Source organism: Humulus lupulus, chromosome 5, assembly GCF_963169125.1.
Source record: "Humulus lupulus chromosome 5, drHumLupu1.1, whole genome shotgun sequence".
Lineage (NCBI taxonomy): Eukaryota > Viridiplantae > Streptophyta > Magnoliopsida > Rosales > Cannabaceae > Humulus > Humulus lupulus.
In genome coordinates, this window is record NC_084797.1 from 148,243,996 (window position 1) to 148,268,798 (window position 24,803).

The following is a 24,803-nucleotide window of genomic DNA, read 5'->3' on the forward strand; positions in this document are numbered from 1 at the left end:
TTTACATTCGGTTTACTCTAAGCTTAATCTCTCTATTTAAGAATACTAAATCCCATGTTTACAAAAAATCGCGTCAACAATCCCCAACTTTAAATTTTAGTATTAATTTTTATTTTCCTCCAAATAAAAATTACTTCAAATTAATTAAAATATATTGTTAATGGGTGATTCTCGTTAACTAAATGTTCATAAAATAATTTCACTTGACTCCCATCAATGGAAAAGAAAAATGAAGTAAAGAGAGAATAGAAATAGTAGAGACAATGGTATAGGAAATACTTTTATATTGTTATTGGAAATCTGGGTCCCAGCCTTTTGCAAACTGGATTGTTTCCCTTTTTTATAGGATGTATATTATAAGTGAATTTCCATATATGTCCCTTGGAATTAATTCAAAAATGGAACAACTGTTACACGTGTCTAATGACTATTGCCTATTCGTTGAGTAGTGGTAGCATTTATTACTAGGGTGCGGTTAGGTGTGTGCCTGCTAGGGGTGTACATGGTTTGGTTTGGTGCGGTTTAGAAGAATTTTGAAACCAAACCGCTTATGCGGTTTTTTCAAAATGAAAAACCAAACCAAACCATTAAAATAAAAAACCAAACCAAACCAAACCATAAATAAACGGTTTGGTGCGGTTTGGTTTGGTTTTAACCATATAACTAAATTATTAAAATTTTAAACTTTTTTTATTATAAAATAATTAACTAAATAATTGTATTTAAATAATAATAATTTTAGCTTTACTTTTAAGACCATAAAAGTCTACAAGAAGCTTATTTTCTTTGTTGTTGTGAGTGTAAGTATTTTGAATCATTTTATAGAAGTGGGAAAAAGAAATGTTTACTTTCTAAACAATGTGGGACTTTACATTTCTCTTTTTTTAGTTTTGGAAACTTGTGCATGTATTAAATACTACTAAAAACATATCTTAAACAACTAAATTGTGTTGGCTTGGATGGTTTGGTATATTTTATATTAACTTAAGTGTAGGGGTTCAAATCTTTGAACCATCATTTCTAAAAACTATTTTTTTAGAAAAAATCACGGTCCGGTCCGGTTTAATTGGTTTTAAAAAATTAGAAACCATGACCAAACCATTAAAGTTGAGCGGTCCGGTTAAAACCGAACCATCAAAAACGGTTTCACCGGTTATGGTTTTTGGTGGTTTGGTGCGGTGCGGTTTGGTTCCAAACCACGGTTTGCGGTTTATATGAACACCCCTAGTGCCTGCACTGTGATATAGAGGTGTCTAGTGGTCGTACTTTGTATGTATCATGTCATTAGAATGAGGGGACGACTGCTTGTATGGAAAAATGACCTTGCAGTCATTCTGACATTGTCTTTGCCTCATGGGGGCCTGTCGCAATTTGTCCTTATGTAGGCTCGTGAATGGTATGGTCTGTCAAATTGCTAGTCTTGACTCATTTTTTTGGAATACTAAATTAATTAATAATGAGAACTTTTGTGCATGAAACCTAGAAAATGTAGTGAAGCAATAAATGTAAAGGACAGTAAAAAATTATAGTGGTTCGATCACCTACATCTTACATCCACTTTAGTTAGTGTATTGTATATATGATTCTTATAAGGAGTAAATGCTCGTGAATATAAGGTTTTTCATCCCCATTAATAGCCTCAGGTTACCATATATATTTTTTTTATCAAAAGGAAAATTATATTGATAAAACAAACTAGATACAACAAACAAAGGCCGGAGAAAATTCCGCCTCAGATTATAAATTGATGAAAAAATTTAACATTTGTCTCTCTCTAATAGAACAATGCCAATCTATTAGGTTCTGCACTCTAGCCTTAACAGAAAATCTAATCAAGTTATCAATCCTAGAAACAGAAAAACAACTCTTCTCAAACTAGCAATGGTTCCTATTCAGCCAAATAAAATAAATAGTAGCCGCAAAAGTTGCAGTAGCCACCATGGAAAGCCATCCAGTGCGATGCACAGACAACCAATGAGACCAATCCGCATACTGAATAGGCCAAATAGCCTCTCCTAGCCGCCCATAAACAACCTGCATTACTCTCCTGGAGAAAGGACACTCAAAAAATAGATGAGAGTGACTTTCATCTCCTTGAGAACAAACAGGGCATAATAAAGATGGGATAGGCAAATGACAATGATGAAGTAGATCCCTTGTGAGGAGCTTCTGGTTCACAGCTAGCCACAAGATAAATCTGTGTTTAGGAACCGTAAGCCTACACCACACAACCTTCTCATAGAACACCAACTTTCCAGGAAGCACTAAGGAGTAAAGTTTACCCAGCTTAAGCTTCCCATTCACAACTGTAGCCTCCAAATCAGATCTGGACAGGGATTGACAGAAATTGATAAGCTTCCTCCAATACCAACTGGTATCTTGTTTTAACAGATAATCCCAGAGGGAAGTTCCTTTTAGGTAAATACAATTTACCCATTTCACCCATAAAATGTCATGCTTAGAAGAAATAGCCCAGATGAACTTAGCTAACAGAATCTTATTCCAAGTAGGACCCTCCCGAAAACCCAAACCACCATAACACTTCGACTGAAAAACATGCTCCCAAGAGATAAGATGAAACTTGCTTCTGTTGCCCTTCTCACCCCAAAGGAATTTCCTATAAAGACAGTCAATATCTCCGATTACACTCTGAGATAACAAAAAGATATTCATCCAGTAAGAACGAATCCCCAAACACAGAGTGCACCAATTGAACCCGACCAGCATATGATAAATGGCGACTTGCCAAATCATTCAGATGAAGTCTAATTTTCTTAAGAATAATGTCGCAGTCAGTAGCCCTCCATTTAGTAGGAATCATAGGAACACCCAAATATTTCAAAGGGAAGTGCCCTTCAATCAAATTAGAGCACAAAAATAAGGGAGCTTTATCACCAGTAGCAAGCCCTCCAATATAAATTCGAGATTTGCTTTGATTGATAGAGAGGCTTGAAGATAAAGTAAACTCATTCAAAGCTTGATGAAGGATCATAACTGACTTCGGATTGGCTTTGCAAAACAATAGGAGATCGTTAGCAAAACAAAGATTAACAAGCTTTAGGGACTTGCATAACGGGTGAAATCTGAAATCTTTCTCCATAGAAGCTTTTAAAAATAAACGAGTAAGATAATCAATCACAATAACAAAAAGAAAGGCGATATTGATATGGACAAAAGGGATGATTGGGAGTCATGGGACAAATCCTTTCCTATCTTAGCTTAATCCCTGCGGGAGTCAGAAGGATGTTGACGTTTATAGTAGCCACAACCTGGACATTGTAAATTGACGAAGTGTTAAGAGCTCAACATCTCAGATTTATTGCATTCGCCTCTCAATTCCCAGGAAACCTTTGTGATTTTTAACACTTTGTAAGTTCTTAGCCTTCCTTTTCTATTCTTTCCTTTTCCTTTTTGTTTTTTTGGGTCGATCTTGGTTTAGGAGGTTTCGTGCAAGGTAAATTGTACATGTAGTGTCCATTTTAGAGTTTTGCCTTTTTTAGGCTTAGGTTGGGCTGTTGAGAGTTGATCCTCACCATATCCAACAGGGTACGAGGTCAGGCGATCTAAAGATAAGGCATGTGCTTATATTTCCAAAGAGAGTTTAAGGAAGCCTTAGAAAAATTTCCTTTTGATCTGTCCCTACGACTGGGTTGTAAGAAAATTGTTAGAAACTGTTTTTCTAAGTGCGCAGAGGAATGCGATATATGGCCAAGTTAATTACAATTTTTTTTTCATATAAAACTATTTTATATGTACAATCCTATGAATTATATAACTATTAATCTAAATAAGACACTTACCTCTTGAAGCCTATCAAGTGTCATTGCTATCTTCTCGTATAATAAATTATCATCCTATCCAAACACGTAAGACCACACCAAAGTCTTCTAGACCGTAATCTCAGCACAACAGGACATGTATGGGTACGTAGAGATTCGATAGGACAATTTATAATTCCATTGAACACATGAAATCCATAAAGTTTGGAAAAAGAGCAGGGTTGAAATAATTTTTTCTCTCTTTTAGAAAAACTCTCTTTCAATAAAAAAACTAAATATCACATTCTATGTGTTGTGGAGAGAGATAATAATATATATTTATATTAGTCATCTAGGTTTTTATTAATTAAAATACTTTTAATTAATTAATTAAGTTAGAAATAGATCTTATTTATTTATATAAGATATTTTATTGATTAAAAATCTATTATCTGACTTTAAATTTCCATAAACTAAATATTAAATTAAGTTTTCAAACTAATTTATAATAAGATGACATAATTAATGTAAAACTAATTATTTTATTTAATTAATTAATAATTAAAAGAATGAAAATTAATTGAATAATAAATATATTTTGCATGCTTATCGCATAGTTACGTATTTGCCTAAAAACTAGTTTTCTTGACAAATATACTCATATTTGTTCTATTGCTACTCTTACCATGTACATTGTTCATAGAGTCAATCTGGGGACATATAGACCTATAATTTCAAGCTCCAATATATTTACATTCTTAAATTTACTCTTTAATATAATAATCTTATTTATTAATCCTAATACTATTCTACTAAAAATATGAGATTACACTTTTGCAATTATATACTATATTTACTAAGTGTCCATTGATATAATCACTTCATGCAATTTAATTTTCCAATAATTAGTTCATAATTATAGATAGATTAAATTAATATTGTATCCCTCTAATTATCTCTTAATCCTTAAGTACCATTAATTCATTAGTGAACTGTTAATTTATAAACTTTTTTATAAATTAGACGCCTCAAACTATTCAATTCTAGAATTAACACTTAAGGGAGCCATTATTCAATATTCTTATGAAGAAGGCTTGGATTCCATATCTGTAAATCATGTCTCCAACCATCTACATCAATGAGCCCCCAAAACAAATTTTTTTAGCGTGATCATTTTGATAAACCCTAACGAGTGAATCAAAGGATCCAAATAATGTAAATAGGAGTTCATGATAACTTTAGGATTTATATCAAGTTGCATTGATCATCAAGTGATACGATTATAACTTTTTATGGTAAGCAACATTTTAATAAAGAGTTAAATACATATGAGGTCTAGTCTTATACAATCTTATTATATAAAGTACCTCCACTGAGATATCTATTTACATCAGTGATCCAAATCTAGATCACATATAGCCATAATACTAGTGGACTGTACTAACAGTGTTTGATTAAAGATTCTATAACTTTTATATAAATTGTGGACTATTTAATTCATTATCTATAAGATTAATCATCTCTTACGCATACAAGATTATAGCATTAATGAATTATGAATTTTTTTATATTTTCTTAAATATTATTCAACAATAATAAATATTAATTATATAAAATAATTTCTTTTATAAATTTTATATATGTAACGAATTACTGTCATTGCTTTAAGGGAACATGCCCAATATGAACTGTGTTTATTGGCGACATGGGTCACCTTGTAAACTCAGCGACCCTTTGTGGGTTGTTATCCAAAACTGCCTTGTTGATTTGGCGCTGACCTCCCCTTTTTGTTTCAGATGTCTGTAGGAGATCGCGAGTACTAGGAAGTCAACTATCAATTAACAATGATTTCCTTCGTCTTTTAGATGACAAAGAGTAACCACTGAAGCATGCCTCACCCACTCTGCTAGTGAAAGTAGAGCGTCATCAGGAGGAGTGGCGTCGCCAATATTGCGAGTTGACCGAGCAAGCATCGTATGACTACCATATTCACAAACTAAAAGAAAGAAAAATGATATTCCTACCCGCGAGTTGGATGTGTGCTTTGGGGGTTGATCATACTTGTTAGGGTGAAATTCTCCCTGAGGCTCCACCTCAATTGCAAGCACAAGTTGAGGTAGCGGTCCTTCCATACGTTGACTATGATGCCTCAACAACCTCACTAAAGCCATTGAATAAAGCAAAATAGACCAATTATCGAGGCATTCACTGTTGTTGAGGTCCAAGATAATGAAGGGTTGTTAGACTTTCTAAACTTGACCAAGGTCAAGAGAGCGATGGCTGACCCAACCGCGATATCTAGGGAGGGGAACTTCAATCTCCTTGCCTTCGAGCTGATAGTAGGCACCATTCAAAGGATGCAAAAGAAGCACAAATGGTATGATGGATTGAATATGATGCTTGTCATGGGAGGTGAGCAACCTGATAAGCCCTCCGAGAATTGGCAAGCTTGGAGCCCTAAACACCATGAGGTAGGGGCCCTTTTGCCATCGAACAATTATATTATTCAAGTTTTGGTTTATTTTGGAATCTCGACATGCTAGCTTGTCCCAAATAGCTACCACATACTCACATGCATGTAAGTTTTATATAGGTCACTTAATTGACCCTCATCGACCCTCAGGAAATCAACTATTTCTACGACCTGGAGCCTAACCCTGTGAGTTACGACTGGGGTTTTTATCACATGCACGCTTGAGGAGGTGTAATTTTTTATGATTAGTGGAGTGTCCAACACCAGCAACTACATACATAATACTTTATGGAATAAGGGTTCACAACAGAGCAAAATACCTTTGGAGTCATCGGTAAGTGTTCACAACTTTAGCATGTTAGTGCATTCTCAAGCATCCTATGCCTTGCCGTCATTCTAGGCTCATCAATTTTAGGCTCTTACAAGAGACCTAGTGCCTAACTGGAATATGACGACCACCTATGGAATATTCATAAGTTGGACATACCCATTCGTACAACCCATCTCTGCTGATTATGATAACATGGCGGATTATGGTATCTTCCACAGCCACCATTCATTTAATCGCAAATTGGACCCACCATCGACAGGTCGGGTGCAAGTGGCGATCCCCATCTGCCAGGTAAGAGTATGGTTTGCCGAAGGGGTGGCACCTGCACACAAGGCTAGAGGACCTGTTTGTGAGGCCTCTTCATGCATGGGCTCATCGGACTCATTCGAAGATAGCGAGGTTGGAGTCGTGCAGATCTCTTCCTCCCTCAAGACCCACGAGACATTTATGAGGCAAGGTCCACCTTGACCCCATGTCGGCTTGCTCTTCTACAAGCCAATGGTACATCGCGGAAGACGAGAAGGGAAAAACCGATGGTAATTTTTCTGAATGTCGTGTCATTCATTGAGTTATTTTTTAGTTCGGGCATTTAGCTCTGCCCTAAGCTCCTCCTTTCCCTTGTCACCTTTTTCTCCCATTTACATGAATGATATCATGGATCATCATTTCAAATAGCAGTGCCCAATGATCCTGACTCCCTGAAGTTAAGTGACTAGAGGACAAGCTCTTTCCTTACATATTGGCTCGGTGACTCTTTAGGAGTTCATCATAATAGTTTCGTGATTCCAAGTGAACCAGAGATAAAAAATTTGGAGATGTTCAGTTTTCTTGGTACTTAGGCTTTATGTGTCTTTTAGTTGTCATCTTTATGTGCCAGATTATTATTATTATTATTATTATTATTATTATTGTTTATTCGTTTGTCTTTTACCTTGTTAACAATATCATGGATCGTCATTTCAAATAGAAGTGCCCAATGATCCTGACTCCCTGAAGTTAAGCGACTAGAGGACAAGCTCTTTCCTTACATATTGGCTCAGTGACTCTTTAGGAGCTCATCATAATAGTTTCGTGATTCCAAGTGAACCATAGATAAATAATTTGGAGATGTTCAGTTTTCTTGGTACTTAGGCTTTATGTGTCTTTTAGTTGTCATCTTTATGTGCCAGATTATTATTATTGTTTATTCATTTTTCTTTTACCTCGTTAACATTCATGTTTTGATGTAGGTTCGATGGTTGATGAGATCAACATGGAATCTTTACTCAACGCACATTCGCCATCAAAAAGAAGGTCGAGCAGAAGAAGAAGTAAAATTCTAGGAAGACCACGCAGGAATAGCCTACGAAGAAGGTGGTCTTGCCTCTGCTGACCGAGACTGGCCCCCAGGCAACCCCAAAGGCAGACCCCAAGGTTGCTGAGAAGGATAAGGAACCTCACTAAATGGTGACACCCTTGCGTAAAATGGTCGGGGCTGTGAAAGACATGATCGATGCTGTCTGCGAAGGGGCGCAGATCCTAGAGACGTGGCCCATGGTCACATCGAGGTTCTCCATGGACTTAGTTCACCAACAGATGGTGAACGTGGCCCATGTAAGCTCACCATCTCTGATCTTGCTTCTTGAATTACTTCCTCTTACATGTTACTTGTTTTCTAATGACCTATTAGTATTTCTTTCATGCATCGATGAAAACAGTCCTCCTTTTGCAACAGTTGAAGCGAGAGGCTAAGGAGAAAAAGGCCATTGAGGATAAACTCGCTGAGGTGGCGCAGGTACTGAAGGTCGCTAAACCCGCAAGGCTAAGCACAATGCCAACAACATGTTCTACCTCATTTGAAAGTATAGTAGAAGTGTTGCCTTGTCCCGGGGGGGGGGGGGGGGGGGGGGGGGTGAGGTTATAATCATTGAGCCCTGCAAGAAAAGGCTCGCTATAGAGGAGGTCGAGGTTGAGAATATTGAGGTAGGTGACCTTGAAGGCAACCACTATCGAACTTCATGGTGAAGAGGTGACCAACTTTAACACCCCGATTTCTCTAATAAAACATAAATTGTGCGCATATATATAAAAATGGTAAATACCACTTTATTACTTGAAATAATGAAAATTTTATAAGCGGTATTCCAGTTTTAAAAGTCAAATAAAAAATGAAAAATTTGTAAATGATAAAGGAATATGGTGATCCCAAAAATACGAGCTCAATTACTCAGCACGGGGTGCAGCTCGCAGACAAGCGTATGAAAAAAACGTACAGATAGAGCATTTTGCTAACTCTGGAGTGAGCAACTCGAGTCAAACTTGACAGCGTAAGACAACCAGATAGTCTCCAGATCGCCTCTAGCGCCAATAACTTAGTTCAAGATGCGCAACATCTAGATTGCCTTCGTGAAACTCTAAACACGACTTGCGTCAATTCAGATTAGTTCTTTGACACTCAGCTCGAAGGAGGTGTTCAGCTTGCAGAAGCCTGGTCATGACACACAGTGAAGAATCTCAAAAGACTTAGAAATTCCTTATACGCTCATTAATGCTCAGATATTATTCAGTATTTATTACTCAAAATTATGGGCATTGAATCAATAGGCATTATGTATTTATGTAAATTTACCAAAAAGTATATACATATTTATGCACGATTACCCAAAACTGTCTAGGCAGAATTCCCTATAAATACAAGGGAGAATGGACAGAAGGGGGGCTCGACATTTTGTATACTGAAACTCTGGTGAAATTGTCACAAATAATTTCACGGTGAGACCAAAACAGATTAATAAGATTGACTCATGGACTAGGTGAATTTTAACCACTAAACCACGTAAAAAGTGTGTGAGTATTATTGATAATATTTATTTGTTCAATTACGATTTAGCATAAGCCTAATCTCTGAATTTTCAAATTCCTTAATCCACTTTTGGCAAAAAACTTCTTCAACAGAATAATAAAAATAATACTATCATTCTACAAAACATAAAACATAAGATTTAAACGCGCCCCAAAGTAGATCGTTCCAGCGGTTATATGGCCCTCATGAGATACACACATTTCTTGCTCGAGGTTCAACTGTCATCTGGAAGCCTAATTCTTACCCTTGTCTGCACACATAGATAATGAAAGAAGTGAGCTTCTAAGCCCAGTAAGGAAATACCACACAACAATTCATAACATACATCATATAATCATTCATAGCATATAACATAACATAAGTACAATCATTCACTTACTAACATTTCCGTAAACATAAACTAATGAACTATCACAAATAGTTAATACTAAACATAACAACAATTAAGAATTCAGTCAAGTGCCAAGGGTTGAGATACTTTATATATATATAAGGCAAACCGTACCAGACGTTGGACAGATCCACAGCAGCTAACTCTCTATCCTAAAATTTCCATACCTCACCACCCTTCTTATACCTTGATAACTCAACAAAATAGAGTTATCTAAGACACTTTTAGGCTAATAAAATGAGTTGGTTTGAGTGATATGTATTATTTGTGGTTATTTTGTATTTAATTTAATTTTTTATTATTTTGTGTGTCATTTATTGTTGTCTTTGTTGTTTGATTGTTGCTTAGAAATGATTAAAATGGTTTAAAATAAATGGAAAAGTTGCTTGTTTAATGTAGGATTCTATGGCTTGTAAGTGTTGTAACTCACTTAACTTAATTATTGTAAAGTAGGAAAAATCTAGGTGTTAACCGAGATTTTCGGCAACTCTATTAATGAATAATGTTTGCTGGTAATAATAATGAAAGTAGAAGGTCGACACGGGGTTTTTACGTGGTTGGGGCGTTAACTAGCCTTAGTCCACGAGTCTATATATTAGAGCTAGAAGAAGCTTTTACAATGGAGTTTTCTAGTAATATCTTAACAGAGTTTCTGCCTTTTTTCCCTCAGAAGACCCCTTTACATTGTTCTACAGCTTATATTTATAAGCTGAGGGGAATACCGGGTCTGGGCCGGATCCGACCCGGGCCCATCAGAGAAATGGGTACAAGGGGCCTTTCTAGTGGAGGCCCAATACAAAAAGGTATAAAATACATGAAATTCAAACCAGCTAAGGCCCAATTGGTTGACCTGAGAAGCAAGCCTCGCCCGACAAAACAGTGCTTTGGCTCTGACCGCTTCGAGTCACGAGGCTGATTCAGGGGACAAGACCGGTCAGGCTACTTGGCTGCGCAGTCCTGACACATCAGTGTGCGATCCCGAGGCGACCCTTTCTGCAGGCGAAAAGTGGGGGACAATGCCCACGCTAAATGAGGCGGCTTCAGGATCCTAGACGCTTGGCCCTTCGACCGGGGAGGAGGTGATCTAGGTCCGTTTACCGTTGGCCCGCTCCATTTACCATAGGCCCGGACCATACCAGGGTCCGGGACAGGAACGCATAGGCCGCGACGGTCCGGGCACTCTGGACACCGTTTGGACCGTTCTTGCTGAGGACGAACCCAGGGGGACGTCCCGGACCCCTCCAATGGGCCCAGTCTAGAGTCCTTGGTACGTACCAGTCCCCTTGGGCATTCTTCAAACCAAGGGACCTTGGGCCGGGCCCATGTGCCGAGCTGGCCCTCTGACCGCGGGCCAGGGCGAAGGCCCAAAGCCCCTGCAGGAAATGGGGATAACACTAGGTATGCGGCTACATTGGATTTTGCAGCATTCTCTGGAGGTTTGAGATAATGACGTGGAATTAACTTAAGTGAGGCTTTGTCATGTGCTAAGGTGGCAATTTTTTATATGGGATAGTTGGGTTTCATTTTATTACACCAGAAATGCTCCCAATTGAATTTAGCACGTGAGAGATAAGGGTTTTTCTAAATTTGGTTATAAAACCATAGAGAAGAGTGAGAAAGAGGCGACTCATTGATTACCTTACCTCCATAGTCTCCATTAAGAAGTTCCAACTGCCCATACTAGATTTTTCAGTCCCTTTTGGAGAGAGAAACAAGAATAGCAAGAGAAAGGGAGAGAGATTCAAGGAAGAAGAAGAGATGAAGAAGGAGGACCACTTTGGGCACAAATTGGCTTGATTTCTCTATCTTTATCCTTGTATTTTAAACCTTAGTTTTAGACAGTTTGACTCAATGTCTGAATTTATTTTTGTTGCCATTTACTTGTTTCTAGTCATCAACTAAACTTTTTTGTTGTTAGAGAAACTAAAGACCTCTAATATGTAATTTTGGATATTGTGGGTAAAGTAATTGCTAAGCAATTTGAGGTTTTGTTCAATCAAGTGGTGAACTTGTAAATGCTTGTTGTTTTTTGGCCAACTTTATTGGGTGATTAAATTAATATTAATATTGGAAATATTGATATTAATGGATGTAAAACTTGATTGATGCATGTTCTTAACTTTTTGGTTTTGAATTGTGAGAATATAGGAATGTATGATCACCTTGCATGACTTAGAAGGTCTGTACTCAAATTGGTATTCTTGACATTAATTTGGCATAGGAATATGTTAGGTAATTAAAGAATTGAACCTTAATTACTTTGGAAAAAAAATTAGGACAAGATAATCTCCTTAGTTAGCTCTGCCCAGTTTGCGACAACATTACTGGCCCGCATTTTACCCAGAATTATGTATTAGGGTGAATTAGTTCTCTAACTCCTCATAACCATTGAAATCAACACCTTGTTACTGTTTTTAACCTAGATGGGTTAATTAATTAATTTCCATTTAATTCCTTGTTAATTTAGTTTAATCAAATGCTTTTATTAATTTTAGCTCCAAGTTGTTTGGTTTTAATTTTTGCAATAGTTAGCTTAAGCAATCCTTGAGGAGACGATTAAATTACTTGCTACTTTATTACTTGTTAGAAGATTATTTACACTTGCAAATCCTAAAAGAAAAATCGCAACAAGTTTTCGGCACTGTTGCCGAGGATTGTTTAAAGTCATATATTGTGAAAATATTTATCTTGCAATTTGGTTTAATTTTCTTTTGTGCTAACTTGGGTGATTCTTGTGAAAATTCAAGTTCACACAGTGTGTGAACGAGAATCAAGATCCTGAACTACTTCCCTTTGATTAAAACATTGAACGTATATTCAAACAAAGGCGAAAAGTACAAAATGCCCAAAGGGAAGTAGTAGTGATGGATGTTGAGCAAGGAGCTCAATAGGGAGCCACTTAAAGGGGCAACAAATCAAGCGGGAGCTGCTCAAGGGGGAGTAGCTGCAAATAATTGGGAAAATCCAGTTATTGTGGGTGATGACAGTGATCGTGCTATTAGGCAATGCACTTTTCCCCTCTATAATGAGCTCAATCTAGGCATTGTGAGACTAGAAATTCAGGCTACACAGTTTGAATTGAAGACAATTATATTTCAGATGCTTCAAACTATGGGTCGATTAGTGGGATGTCGTTGCTTATTCATTGAGATGAGTGACACTTTCAAGCTGCCCAGAGTTACAGAGGATGCCTTGAGATTGAAGTTCTTTCAATATTCCTTGAGAGATAGGGTGAGAGCTTGGTTGAACTCTTTGCCATCTGATTATGTGATTACTTGGCAAGAGTTGGCTGAGCGTTTCTTGATGAAGTACTTTCCTCCCACTAAGAATGCCAAGCTCTGTAATGAGATCAATTCATTTCAGCAACTTAATGATGAATCTTTGTATGAGGCATGAGAACGGTTCAAGGAGTTGTTGCGAAAATTCCCTCATCATGGGATTCCTCATTGCATCCAGATGGAGAACTTATATAATGGTCTCAACACTCACACTGGAATGGTGGTAGATGCTTCGACGAATGGGTCTCTTCTTGCTAAGTCCAATAATGAGGCATATGAATCCTTGAGAGGATATCCAACAACAACTATCAGTGGCCCACTAATAGAGCGTCTACAGGAAGAAAGGTGGCTGACATTCATGATGTGGACGTCCTCACTTCTTTGGCAGCCCAAGTTTCGTCTTTATCGAATATGCTCAAGATGATGAACATGCGGATGAATCCGTCAGCAAAGCAGCCTATGGGGCCACAAATGGGGCAAATGGAGAATATTTCTTTTGTGTATTATGGTGATGGCCACCCCTTTGACAATTGTCCTTCTAATCCCGCAGCTGTGTGTTATATGGTGAATCAAAATAGGAATGGTCCTTATTCTAATTCCTACAGCCATCATAGAGGCAACATCCCAAATTTTCATGGAGTAATCAAGGGGCTGGTTCTAGTACTTCATCTATGCCTTCTAAACCTACTTTTCCACTCGACCATCCTCCACATGCCCCACAACAAGTGGTGCAATCTAATTCACTTGAGAACATGTTGAAGGAGTACATAGTGAAGAATGAAGCCATGATCCAAACTCAAGCAACATCCTTGAGAAACCTAGAAACTCAAGTTGGGCAACTTGAAATTGAGCTAAGAAATAGACCTCAAGGTGATTTACCAAGTGACACAGAAAATCCAAGGAGCGAGGGTAAGGAACATTGTAAGGCCTTGTCTTTGATGAGTGGGAAGGAGTTGTAAAATGCCATGAAATCTGCTGGGCAAGAGGGTAAGCCCTCTTGAATCCAAAATAATGAGAGAAAGTAAGCAAAGATATTGAAAATGCAAGGAAATTAGCCCCTGCCCAGAATGCGGCCGCATCAAAATCACCACAAAGCCCCAAAAAAATTAAAAAGCTACCTTTTCAACAGAGATTTCAGAAACAGAAGCAAGAAAGCCAGTTCAAAAGGTTTCTTGACACGTTGAAGTAGCTACATACTAATATTCCTCTTGTTGAAGCCCTAGAGCAAATGTCTAACTATGTGAAGTTCGTGAAAGACATTCTTACTAAGAAGAGGCAGCTGTGAGAATTTGAGACTATGGCATTTACTAAAGAATATAGCTCCTTCTTGCAAAACAAGTTGGCTTCAAAGATGAAAGATCCTAGAAGTTTCACCATTCCATGCACTATTGGTAACTCTTATAGTGGGATGGCTTTATGTGATTTGGGGTGCTAGTATCAATTTAATGCCTATGTCTATGTTTATACAATTTGGAATTTGAGAGGTCAAACCTACCACAGTTACTCTTCAGCTTGCAGACCAATCTCTTGCTCATCCTGATGGAAATATTGATGATGTGTTAGTGAAGGTTGAGAAGTTCATTTTTCTAGCTGACTTTATTGTGTTAGATTATGAGGCGGACAATGAGGTACCAATTATTTTGGGGAGACCTTTTCTTGCAACAGGTGGAACTTTGATTGATGTTAAGAAGGGTGAACTTACTATGAGGGTCCAAGATGAACAAGTGACTTTCAATGTTTTCAAGGCTATGAGATTTCCAGATGAAGTTAAGGAGTGTTCAATTGTTTTAGTGGAAACTCTTTAGCATCAAAAGAGTTAGATAACAATTGTCTGGATGATCCTTTAGAGAGGCTTTTGTTGTTTCATTCACAAGCACATGATGAGGATGAGTACTTGGCTTGGCTAGAAGCTAGTTCACAAGGTTTATGCTCAAGATGACATTTTGAGTCTTTAGAGCTCTCTTCTAGATCTTTCAAGGCCCCAAAACCTTCAGTTGAGGAACCCCAGAGTTGGAGTTGAAAGTTCTACGTCCCAACTTAAGATATGCTTATTTGGGTGAGTCCTCTTCATTGCATGCCATTGTTTTAGTTGAGTTGACTAAAAAAATAAGAAGACAAGTTGCATGAAGTTTTAAATAAATTCAAGAAGGCTATGAGGTGGACCATTGCAGAAATTAAGGGCATTAGTCTTTCTCTATGCATGCACAAGATTTTGTTGGAAGATAGTGTTGGGAAAATTAGATTGCCTCAATGGAAATAGGTAAGAATATTACAACTCTATGCAATAATATTACAAATAAATATAGATTGATTAAATAAGGTACAACTCTATAACTGAAAATTACAAATAAACAAAGAAAAGGAAGAAGATGATGAAGAAGAAGAGAATAGTGAGAATACAACTTTAAGCAAAAGATTACAAGTAAATAAAGTGTTTGAACTAAAAGAAAAGATTAAAACTCTTAAACAGAATATACAAGTAAATAGAACAAGAGAATAAGAAGAAAAACAATAGAATAAAATGAAGAACAAAAACACAAGTAAACTCTCACTTACACAACTTCAGTAAAGAGGGTTGGGGATCACCAACTTGAATAAGGTTTAAAACCTTTGTCCAAAAGCTTATTTCCCCCTAACTCAAGCACTAAGGGATCTCTCTCAGATATTGGAAATGCTTTAGGGAATTATCAAGCCTCAAGGTGTTTTTAGCCAAGTGCTCTAATAGATAGAAATATTGTGTCTTTCAAGTGAGCTATAGGTTCCTATTTATAGAGTTTAGAGACATCATTTGAATTTCAAATTCCACCAACCCCCATGGATGTTACCAATTTTTAGTTGGATTAATATTGAATTAAAAATGAGATTTGGGAGTTATTTGGGTTTTTTGAGTCGTTCAACAAAGATTGAAAAAACTGAAAAAAAAAAATAGTCAGTTTTGGCCTGTGGCCGCGGCCAGAGACATTAGTGGTCGCGGCCACTACTCTCTGTCCCACTAGCCGCGGCCACTAACCATTTTCAGCACTTAAAAATGTGTTGTTTTTCCAAACGGTTCCAAACCCTCCCAAATGATTTTGTAACTCCCAAAGCACATTATTGGGGTTAAAATCATATCTCTAATAGCCATTTCACATATGGCTTTATGAAATTCTTCTCAATATTGTGTAACAGCAAATTTACACAATAAAGGGTAATATTTGGAAGTTACAAATTTGTAACACAAAATATGTTACATTATTTGGATATATCTCATATATCTAAATATTGTAACTCTGTATTATATGTTACAATATGTGACACTCTTTGTCACATTTATTTAATCTAAAATATTATATTATAATATAATATAATATTACATTATATTATAAAATAATATAACATTCCCCCACTAGATTAAATAGTTATCTATTGTAACACTTATTTAATCAATCATTATATTTTAAAATATAATATATCCCCCACTTGATTAAATAAGAACTCTCTATTGTAGGAGTCATTGCATTAGTGCATAAACCAAAGTGTTTTTCAACTTGAACTTTACTATAGTGTAATTATCACAAAAATTGTCAAAAATTTGGTTGCACTAGGCATTTAACCATCTTTTCATAATAACAAATCGGTGATAACACACACACATTTGCAATGTTCACTTGAGACCTCTATGTCTCGCTTTGCATCGTTAATGGCCATGTGCACTTTCCATTCATGGACGTTCTAGAGAATACTCACAATTCTCATGAGAGGCGACACCACCCCTAGGTCCATATAGGTAGAATTCTTACAGTATTTTGTTACAAAAAATACTTGTCTTCACAAGACTGAATTCTATTAAAAAACCTTTCTGTTTTAACCCTCAACTTGGTAACACACAAGTACTCTATATCTCAGATGGGACTTGTTTTGAGTACAACTAATATTCACTTGATTGAATTGTTGTTACCTATTGAACCTAACACTAGTTGAATAACTAGTGTTAAGATAGGTTACCATCAATCGTGAATCTCTTTAGGGAGTTTAAGTCCTATCCCTCGAGATGATGCAGCCACTAAATCCCTTGTTAGTGGCTTAGTGAAAGGATCCGCTGGATTTTCACTTGTTCTCACATAGGATATTGAGATGACTCCTATTTGAATCAATTCTCTTACATATCCATGTATTAGACTAATATGTCTAGACTTCCCGTTATACACTTCGATGTATGCTCTAGCCAATGTCGCTTGGCTATCACAATGTATCGATATAGTAGATACATTATCTTTGATTAGGGGAATCTCTATCAACAGATCCCTTAACCATTCGACCTCTTTGCCGGTAGCACCTAGAGCTATGAACTCTGCTTCCATAGTGGAATGAGAAATGCAGGTTTGTTTCTTGGAACCCCAAGAAATTGCACCTCCACCAAGTGTAAATACCCAACCAGTTGTGGACAAGTTGTCCCCAAGATTGGATATCCAACTTCCATCGGTATATCCTTCTAAAATCGAAGGAAATTTAGAGTAGTGAAGGCTTAATCCTTTGGTTTTCTTGAGAAAACCTATGACTCTTCCAATTGCCTTCCAGTGATCCACACTTGGATTACTTGTGAACCTACTAAGTTTACTTACTGAAAATGCTATATCAGGTCTAGTACATTGGGCAGTGTACATTAGACTCCATATAGCACTAGCGTACTCCAATTGAGCCACTGCTCTTCCTTCATTCTTCTCTAGGTTTACACTATGATCGAATGGAGTATTGGCATCTTTAACCTTGACATGGTTAAATTTGTTCAATACTTTCTCAACATAGTGGGCTTGCCCTAATGCAAAACCCCCACTATGTTTCTTTACTTTGATACCAAGTATGGTGTCAACTTCTCCAAGATCTTTCATCTTGAAGGTTGATGATAGAAACCTCTTAGTTTCTTCTATTCCTTTCATGCTATTACTTAGAATAAGCCTGTCATCCACATATAATCAAACAATGATCACATATCCCTTACAAGTTTTGGAATACAAACACTTGTCTCCATTGTTATGTCTAAACCCATTAGACATGATGGCTTGATCAAATTTCTCATGCCATTTCTTAGGAGCTTGTTTCAATCCATATAAGGATTTTACAAGTCTATAAACTATATGTTCATATTTTGGTAGGACAAACCCTTCGGGTTGTTCCATATAGACCTCCCCATTGAGGTTACCATTAAGGAATGCTGTTTTGACATCCATTTGATGAACATACAAGTTGTGTATAGAAGCTAAAGCGAACAAAATTCTTATAGAAGTTGTTCTTGCAACAGGCGCATAAGTATCGAAATAATTGATACCCTCTTTTTGCCGAAACCCTTTATCTACTAATCTAGTTTTAAAGGTTTGGATAGTGCCGTCAATGTGGTATTTTCTCCTAAATACCTACTTACACCCAATTGGCTTAGACCCCAGTGGGAGGTCAACCAATTCCCAAGTTATTGGAAATAATGGAATCCATCTCATCATTGATGGCTTCTTTCCAAAATGCACTATCTCTCGATTGCATAACTTCTCTATAAGTCGTAGGATCATCCTCAACGAGAAGTACAATAGGAATTTTCCTAATAACTTCCTCTCTATTTCCTTCTACCATGTTGAATGAAATTCGTTGAGAATCTATCTCATCCACTACTAGACTTTTATGATTTTTAAGCCTTTGACTTCTTCTAGTTTCAAAGGGTTGCTTTACATCCTTTTGAGAATTCTCCTCTTGAGAATCAACTTTGGATGTAGAAGCTTGAGAATTGTTCTCATATAACAAATTCTCCTTTAAAGATGTTGAAGCTTGAGAATTGTTGTCACATAACATATTCTCAAAAAATTCAACTTCTCTAGATTCAATCACAATATTAGACTCTAAGTCTAATAGCCTATAAGCTTTACTATTGTTGGCATAACCAACAAAAGCACACTTTATGGCTCTTGAACCTAACTTTGTTCTATTAGGTTCGTTTTTCTTGCAATATGCAAGACACCCCCACACTTTGAAGTACCCTATGTTGGGTTTTCTTCCTTTCCATAACTCATATGGAGATATCTCATTGTTCTTCATCGGTATTCGATTAAGAATGTGACAAGCGGTTAAAAGCGCTTCACCCCATAAGTTGAAGTTCAACTTAGAAAACACCAACATAGAATTTATCATCTCTAGATAAGTCCTATTTTTCTTTTCGGCAACACCATTGTGTTGTGGTGTATAAGGTGCAGTGCACTCATGAATTATACCATTTTCTTCACAAAATGTATTGAATTCATTAGAGAAGTACTCTCCTCCTCTATCACTTCTTAGCACCTTAATATTTTTATTTAGTTGATTTTCAACTTCTAATTTATACAATTTAAAAGCATCAAAAGTTTCATCTTTATGCTTTAAAAGAAACACATAGGTATATCTATTAAAATCATCTATAAAAGTAAGAAAATACATTTTCCCACCTCTAGTTAAAACACCATTTAATTCACAAAGATCACTATGGATTAAATCTAGTAAATTAGATGATCTTTCTACACTAGGAAATGGTTTCTTAATCATTTTTGCCGTAACACATGTTTCACATTTACCATAGTTTTTAATATTGCATGCAATCATACCACATTTAACTACTCTTTTTATGGTTGAAAAACCTATATGCGATAGTCTAAGATGCCACAAAAGTAAAGAAACATACTCAACAATATAGGCGAAATTAACATTTTTATTGATAACATTGAAAGTTACATCATTGGTGCACAATTTAACCATACCCTCACAAGAGTACCCCTTTCCCAAAAATACATTTGATTTGGTAAGTATAAGTTTACCAGACTCAAAAACGGCTTTAATGCCGGGCTTGCCAAGCAAATCACCACTTACCAAGTTTCTACTCATTTCGGGAACATAAAGTACATTACTAATGTAACTTTCTTGCCGGAAGTGAAAAAGACTCCAGTGGTACCTTTGCCAAGTACCTTGGATTTTCCCTCATTGCCCATTTGAATCTCATGGTTTCCCTTTGACTCTTCAAAGGTCTTGAGCAATGATTTGTCATAGGTGACATGGACGGTGGCACATGTATCATACCACCACCCTTTCACCTTGCCTTGGACCGCATTCACCTCACTAAGGGTAGCAACTATGTTTTCCTCTTGATTTGCGTTCACCTTAGGTCCTTGTTGGTCTTTTCTATGCCTACACTCTCTAGCATAGTGACCTTTTTTCCCACACACAAAGCAAGGACCTTTCTTGCCCTTAAACTTGTTTGGGTTGATTTTTGGACCCAAAGGTTTCTGTTACCCTTTTTCCCTTTGTTTTTGGGATGTTTTGGTTGTGACACCGCATTTGCTTTGGAAGTCTCTCCATTAGACCCCTCCACAAGTTTATCTCTACATATCGATTCCTCTTCGATTCGAATATGCTTTTAGATTTCCTCCAAAGAATAATCCTCATTTTTATGAAGGATTCTGTTCCTATAGCTCTTCCAAGTTGGTGGTAATTTAGCCACTATAGCACCAACTTGAAAGGCCTCGGGAAGCTCAATCTTTAAAACTTTCAGTTTGTTAACAATTATTTTCAATTCATGAATTTGAGGAAGAATAGGTTTATCACCAAAAAATTTGAAATCAAAGTATTGAGATATCAAAAACTTTTTGGTACCTTCCTCTTCCGCCTTAAACTTTTTCTCAAGTGCATCCCATATCTCCTTGGCCGATTTGGTCTCGGTGTCGAGGTCATAGAGCCTATCGGAAAGGGAATTGAGGATATGACCCCTACAAAGGAGATTTTCCTCCTCCCTCTTCCTTCTTTTCTCCACCTCCTCGGGGGTGTCCTTGTCGGATGGCATTGGGAGAGGTTCTAGAGTGGATTCTAGAATGTAGGCGATTTTGAGAGTGGTCAAAAGGAATCTCACCTTGTCTTGCCACCTAGTGAAATTGGACCCATCAAACCTATCCAACCTCACTAGGTCTTGATTCATGATTTTGATGGTCTCACCTTCCATTGAACACAACCAATGGGATAAGCTTTTGAATGTTGCGAAAATTAGATTGCCTCAATTGAAATAGGTAAGAATATTATAACTCTATGCAATAAAATTACAAATAAATATAGATTGATTAAATAAGGTTACAACTCTATAACTGAAAATTACAAATAAAGAAAGAAGAGGAAGACGATGATGAAGAAGAAGAAGAGAATAGTGAGAATACAACTCTAAGCAAAAGATTACAAGTAAATAAAGTGTTTGAACTAAAAGAAAAGATTACAACTCTTAAAAAAAATATATACAAGTAAATAGAACAAGAGATTAAGAAGAAAAACAATAGAATAAAATGAAGAACAGAAACACAAGTAAACTCTCACTTACACAACCTAAGTGAAGAGGGTTGGGGATCACCAACTTGAACAAGGTTTAAAACCTTTGTCCAAAAGTTTATTTCCCCCTACCTCAAGCACTAAGGGATCTCTCTCAGATATTGGAAATGCTTTATGGAATTATCAAGCCTCAAGGTGTTTCTAGCCAAGTGTTGTAATGGATAGAAATATTGCGTCTTTCAAGTGAGCTATAGGCTTCTATTTATAGAGTTTAGAGACACCCTTTGAATTTCAAATTGTACCAACCCCCATGGCTATTACCAATGTTTAATTGGATTAATATGGAATTAAAAATGAGATTTGGGAGTTATTTGGGTTTTTTGAGCCGTTCAACAAAGATTGAAAAAACTGAAGAAAAAAAAATGGTCAGCTTTGGCTCGTGGCTGTGGCCACTACTCTCTGTCCCACTGGCCGCGGCCACCAACATTCAGTGGTCGTGGCCACTAACCATTTTCAGCACTTAAAAATGTGTTGTTTTTCCAAACAGTTCCAAACCCTCCTAAATGATTTTGTAACTCCCAAAACACATTATTGGGGTTAAAATCATATCTCTAACAACCATTTCACATATGGCTTTATGAAATTCATCTCAATATTGTGTAACACCAAATTTACATAATAAAGGTTAATATTTGGAAGTTACAAATTTATAACACCAAATATGTTACATTATTTAGATATATCTCATATATCTAAATATTGTAACTCTCTGTTATATGTTACAATATGTGACACTCTTTGTCACATTTATTTAATCTAAAACATTATATTATAAAATAATATAATAGATAGTGAGAAAGGATCAATTGAAGGTCATAGAATGCTCAATCCTATCATGAAAGAGGCGGTGAAAAAGGAAATCATTAAGTGGCTTGATGCTGGAATTATCTACCCCATTTTCAATCGCTCAAGGTTAGTCATGTTCAGTGTGTACCAAAGAAAGATGGAATCATGGTGGTGAAGAATGAAGACAATGAATTTATTCCTACTAGAATTGTGACACGGTGGAGAATATGCATGGAATACAGAAAATTGAGCAAGGCCACTAGGAAGGATCATTTTCCTCTTCCTTTCATTGATAAGATGTTGGATAGAATTGCAGGGAGAGATTATTATTGCTCCAGAAGATCAACACACCACTTTCACTTGCCCCTATGGTACTTTTGCATTTCGGAGGATGCCTTTTGGTTTATTCGATGGCCCTGCCACATTTCAGAGGTGTATGATGGCTATTTTCAATGATATGGTGGAGCAATTCTTTGAGGTATTCATGGATGATTTCTCTGTTTTTGGTGATTCTTATGATGATTTCTTGAGTAATATGGCTAAGGTTTTGCGAAGATGTGAAGAAACAAACCTTGTCTATAACTGAGAAAAATGTCACTTTATTGTTAAGGAATGTATAGTTTTGGGCCATAAAGTATCAAAGCATGGTATTGAAGTTGATAGAGCCAAGACTGAGGCTATTGAAAATCTCTACCTTCTACCTCAATGAAGAATATTAGAAGCTTTTTTGGCCATGCGAGGTTCTATAGGAGGTTCATAAAAGATTTCACCAAGTTCTCTAAGCCTCTTTGCAACTTATTAGAGAAGGATACATCTTTCCAATTTGATGAAGCAGGAAAGCCTTTGAAGATTTGAAAAGTAGATTGGTTTCAACACCAATTATTGTGGCTCCATATTGGGACTTGCCTTATGAATTGATGAGTGATGGAAGTGATTTTGCTGTGGGAGTGGTGATGGGGCAGTGAAGAAACAAGCCTTTTCACTTCATTTACTATGCTAGTCGTACTTTGATAAGTGCTCCACTCAACTATACAGTGAAAGAAAAAAGAACTTTTGACCATTCTCTTTGCTTTTGACAAGTTTTGGTCTTATTTAGTTGGTCCCAAGGTGATTGTAACGACCCGAATTTGCTAATCGGGCTTAGGGCCTTGATTAGTGTGCCTGGGGGCCAATAAGTGATTTAATATGCTTATATGTGGATTTATATGTATATATGATAATGATGCATGTTTAGTTGAGTTAAATGTGCATGTGGGCCCCGTCTAGGTATTGGAGGCATAAATGTGATAAATGTTATATATGTGATATGTCTGTGAGCACGATCCGAGACAATCCTGGGGAGCGGTTAGCCAGAGAGTCACAACGGGGTTGAGATTCCGACTCGGGGTGAGTCGAGGGGTAATTTTGGTACAAGGTGTGTTATGGGATTATCGGGACATGAAAATAAATATTTGGAGATATATTTGAGGATAGAATGTCTAGGAGGGAATACTGGGAAAATTTACCATTTTGCCCTCGGGGACGTTTTGGTACCCCGAGCCTTGAGGTAACCACATAGACTTAAGCTTAATAAAACAAAAAGGGAGAATTAATTAGAAACTTTGGGAACCGACTTGCACTTCTCTTCTTAGCCAAGGATAGCTTTTATTTTCTTCTGTCTTTCACTCTCTAAGGCAAATCCAAAGGGAAACTTGGGGGAAACTAACTTAAAGCTAAGGGATTGCATCTGGGGGATTTAAGGGAGCTTGAAGCTTGAAGATTGAAGCATAGGGAACTGGTTCTGAAACTTAATTTAGCAAGGGGTAAGCTTTAATTATAAGATTATGCTAGATTTACAGCTGGTTTGTAAGAGCTGCATGTAGGTTGAGTTTGATCTGTCTTAAGTGTTTTAGTTGAGCTTTGGAGTGGGATTTTAATGGGGTTTTAGTGCTGTTATTGAGCTGAAATAACTGTGTTGATTATCTAGGATTGTTAGCTGGGTTTTGGGTGGATTGGTTTGAGGAAAGGTGTTGGAAGATGGTGAGAAAATCTGGGTTCGGAGGTGAGGGCCGCGGCCTGTGTGCGCGCGTGGCCGAGTGTGGCCGAAGAGTTCATGCGTGCCGCGACGCTTGGTGTGCGCGCCGCGGCCCGTGTGTGTTGTAGTGGAGTGCTAGCCTCTGTTTTGAGGCTAGCCGCGGCTCTTTTGGGTGGGGCCACGACCCTTAGAGCCAGTTTGTGTTTTTAAGGGTGTTTAGGCTTGGGAATTAAATGGTTAAGGCTCGGGATGGATTTTATCACCCGGATTGATAGAATTCAAGGTTCCGGAGGTTAGGGTTATGGTTCAAAGTTAATTATTGGATTAGAACTTGATGGATGGATGTTATTAATGTGTTGTGACTAGGGTTTCGGCGAGGCTCAAGTTAGAGATATGTGCTCGGGACATCGGTGCTTGGAGAGCTCGGGACTCAGGTAAGAAAACCCTTGTTCCCATAGAGCTTGTTTACAGGGTTGAGCCCAATGTGTTTGAATAGAACTGGTATGCAGGGCTGAGCCCAATATGTTTGCACTGCGGGGCATAGCCCTTTAATTGAATATGATAGAATATTG

The 24,803-nt window shown here is 37.1% G+C and overlaps 1 protein-coding gene, 1 long non-coding RNA gene and 1 other non-coding gene across 6 annotated transcripts; 2 read left to right on the forward strand and 1 right to left on the reverse strand.

Annotated features, from left to right (window-relative positions):
* Nucleotides 1-5,983: 5,983 nt before the first annotated feature.
* LOC133780657 (uncharacterized) lies at nt 5,984-8,437 on the forward strand. 4 transcript variants are annotated; one of them, XR_009869483.1, is made up of 4 exons: nt 5,984-6,229; nt 6,352-7,098; nt 7,792-8,155; nt 8,260-8,437. It is a non-coding gene; the product is annotated as an uncharacterized LOC133780657 (long non-coding RNA). The 4 variants fall into 4 exon arrangements; XR_009869484.1 differs by having other exon boundaries at nt 6,382-7,098; XR_009869485.1 differs by having other exon boundaries at nt 5,984-7,098; nt 8,232-8,437.
* A 4,691-nt stretch (nt 8,438-13,128) lies between these two features.
* Nucleotides 13,129-13,235, reverse strand: LOC133780867 (small nucleolar RNA R71). The gene has a single exon (XR_009869675.1). It is a non-coding gene; the product is annotated as a small nucleolar RNA R71 (small nucleolar RNA).
* Nucleotides 13,236-14,370: 1,135 nt separating this feature from the next.
* On the forward strand, nt 14,371-14,878 carry LOC133779577 (uncharacterized). The gene is made up of 2 exons (XM_062219525.1): nt 14,371-14,464; nt 14,556-14,878. The coding sequence occupies exons 1-2, from the start codon at nt 14,371-14,373 to the stop codon at nt 14,876-14,878; spliced, it is 417 nt and encodes a 138-aa protein (XP_062075509.1).
* Nucleotides 14,879-24,803: the final 9,925 nt, after the last annotated feature.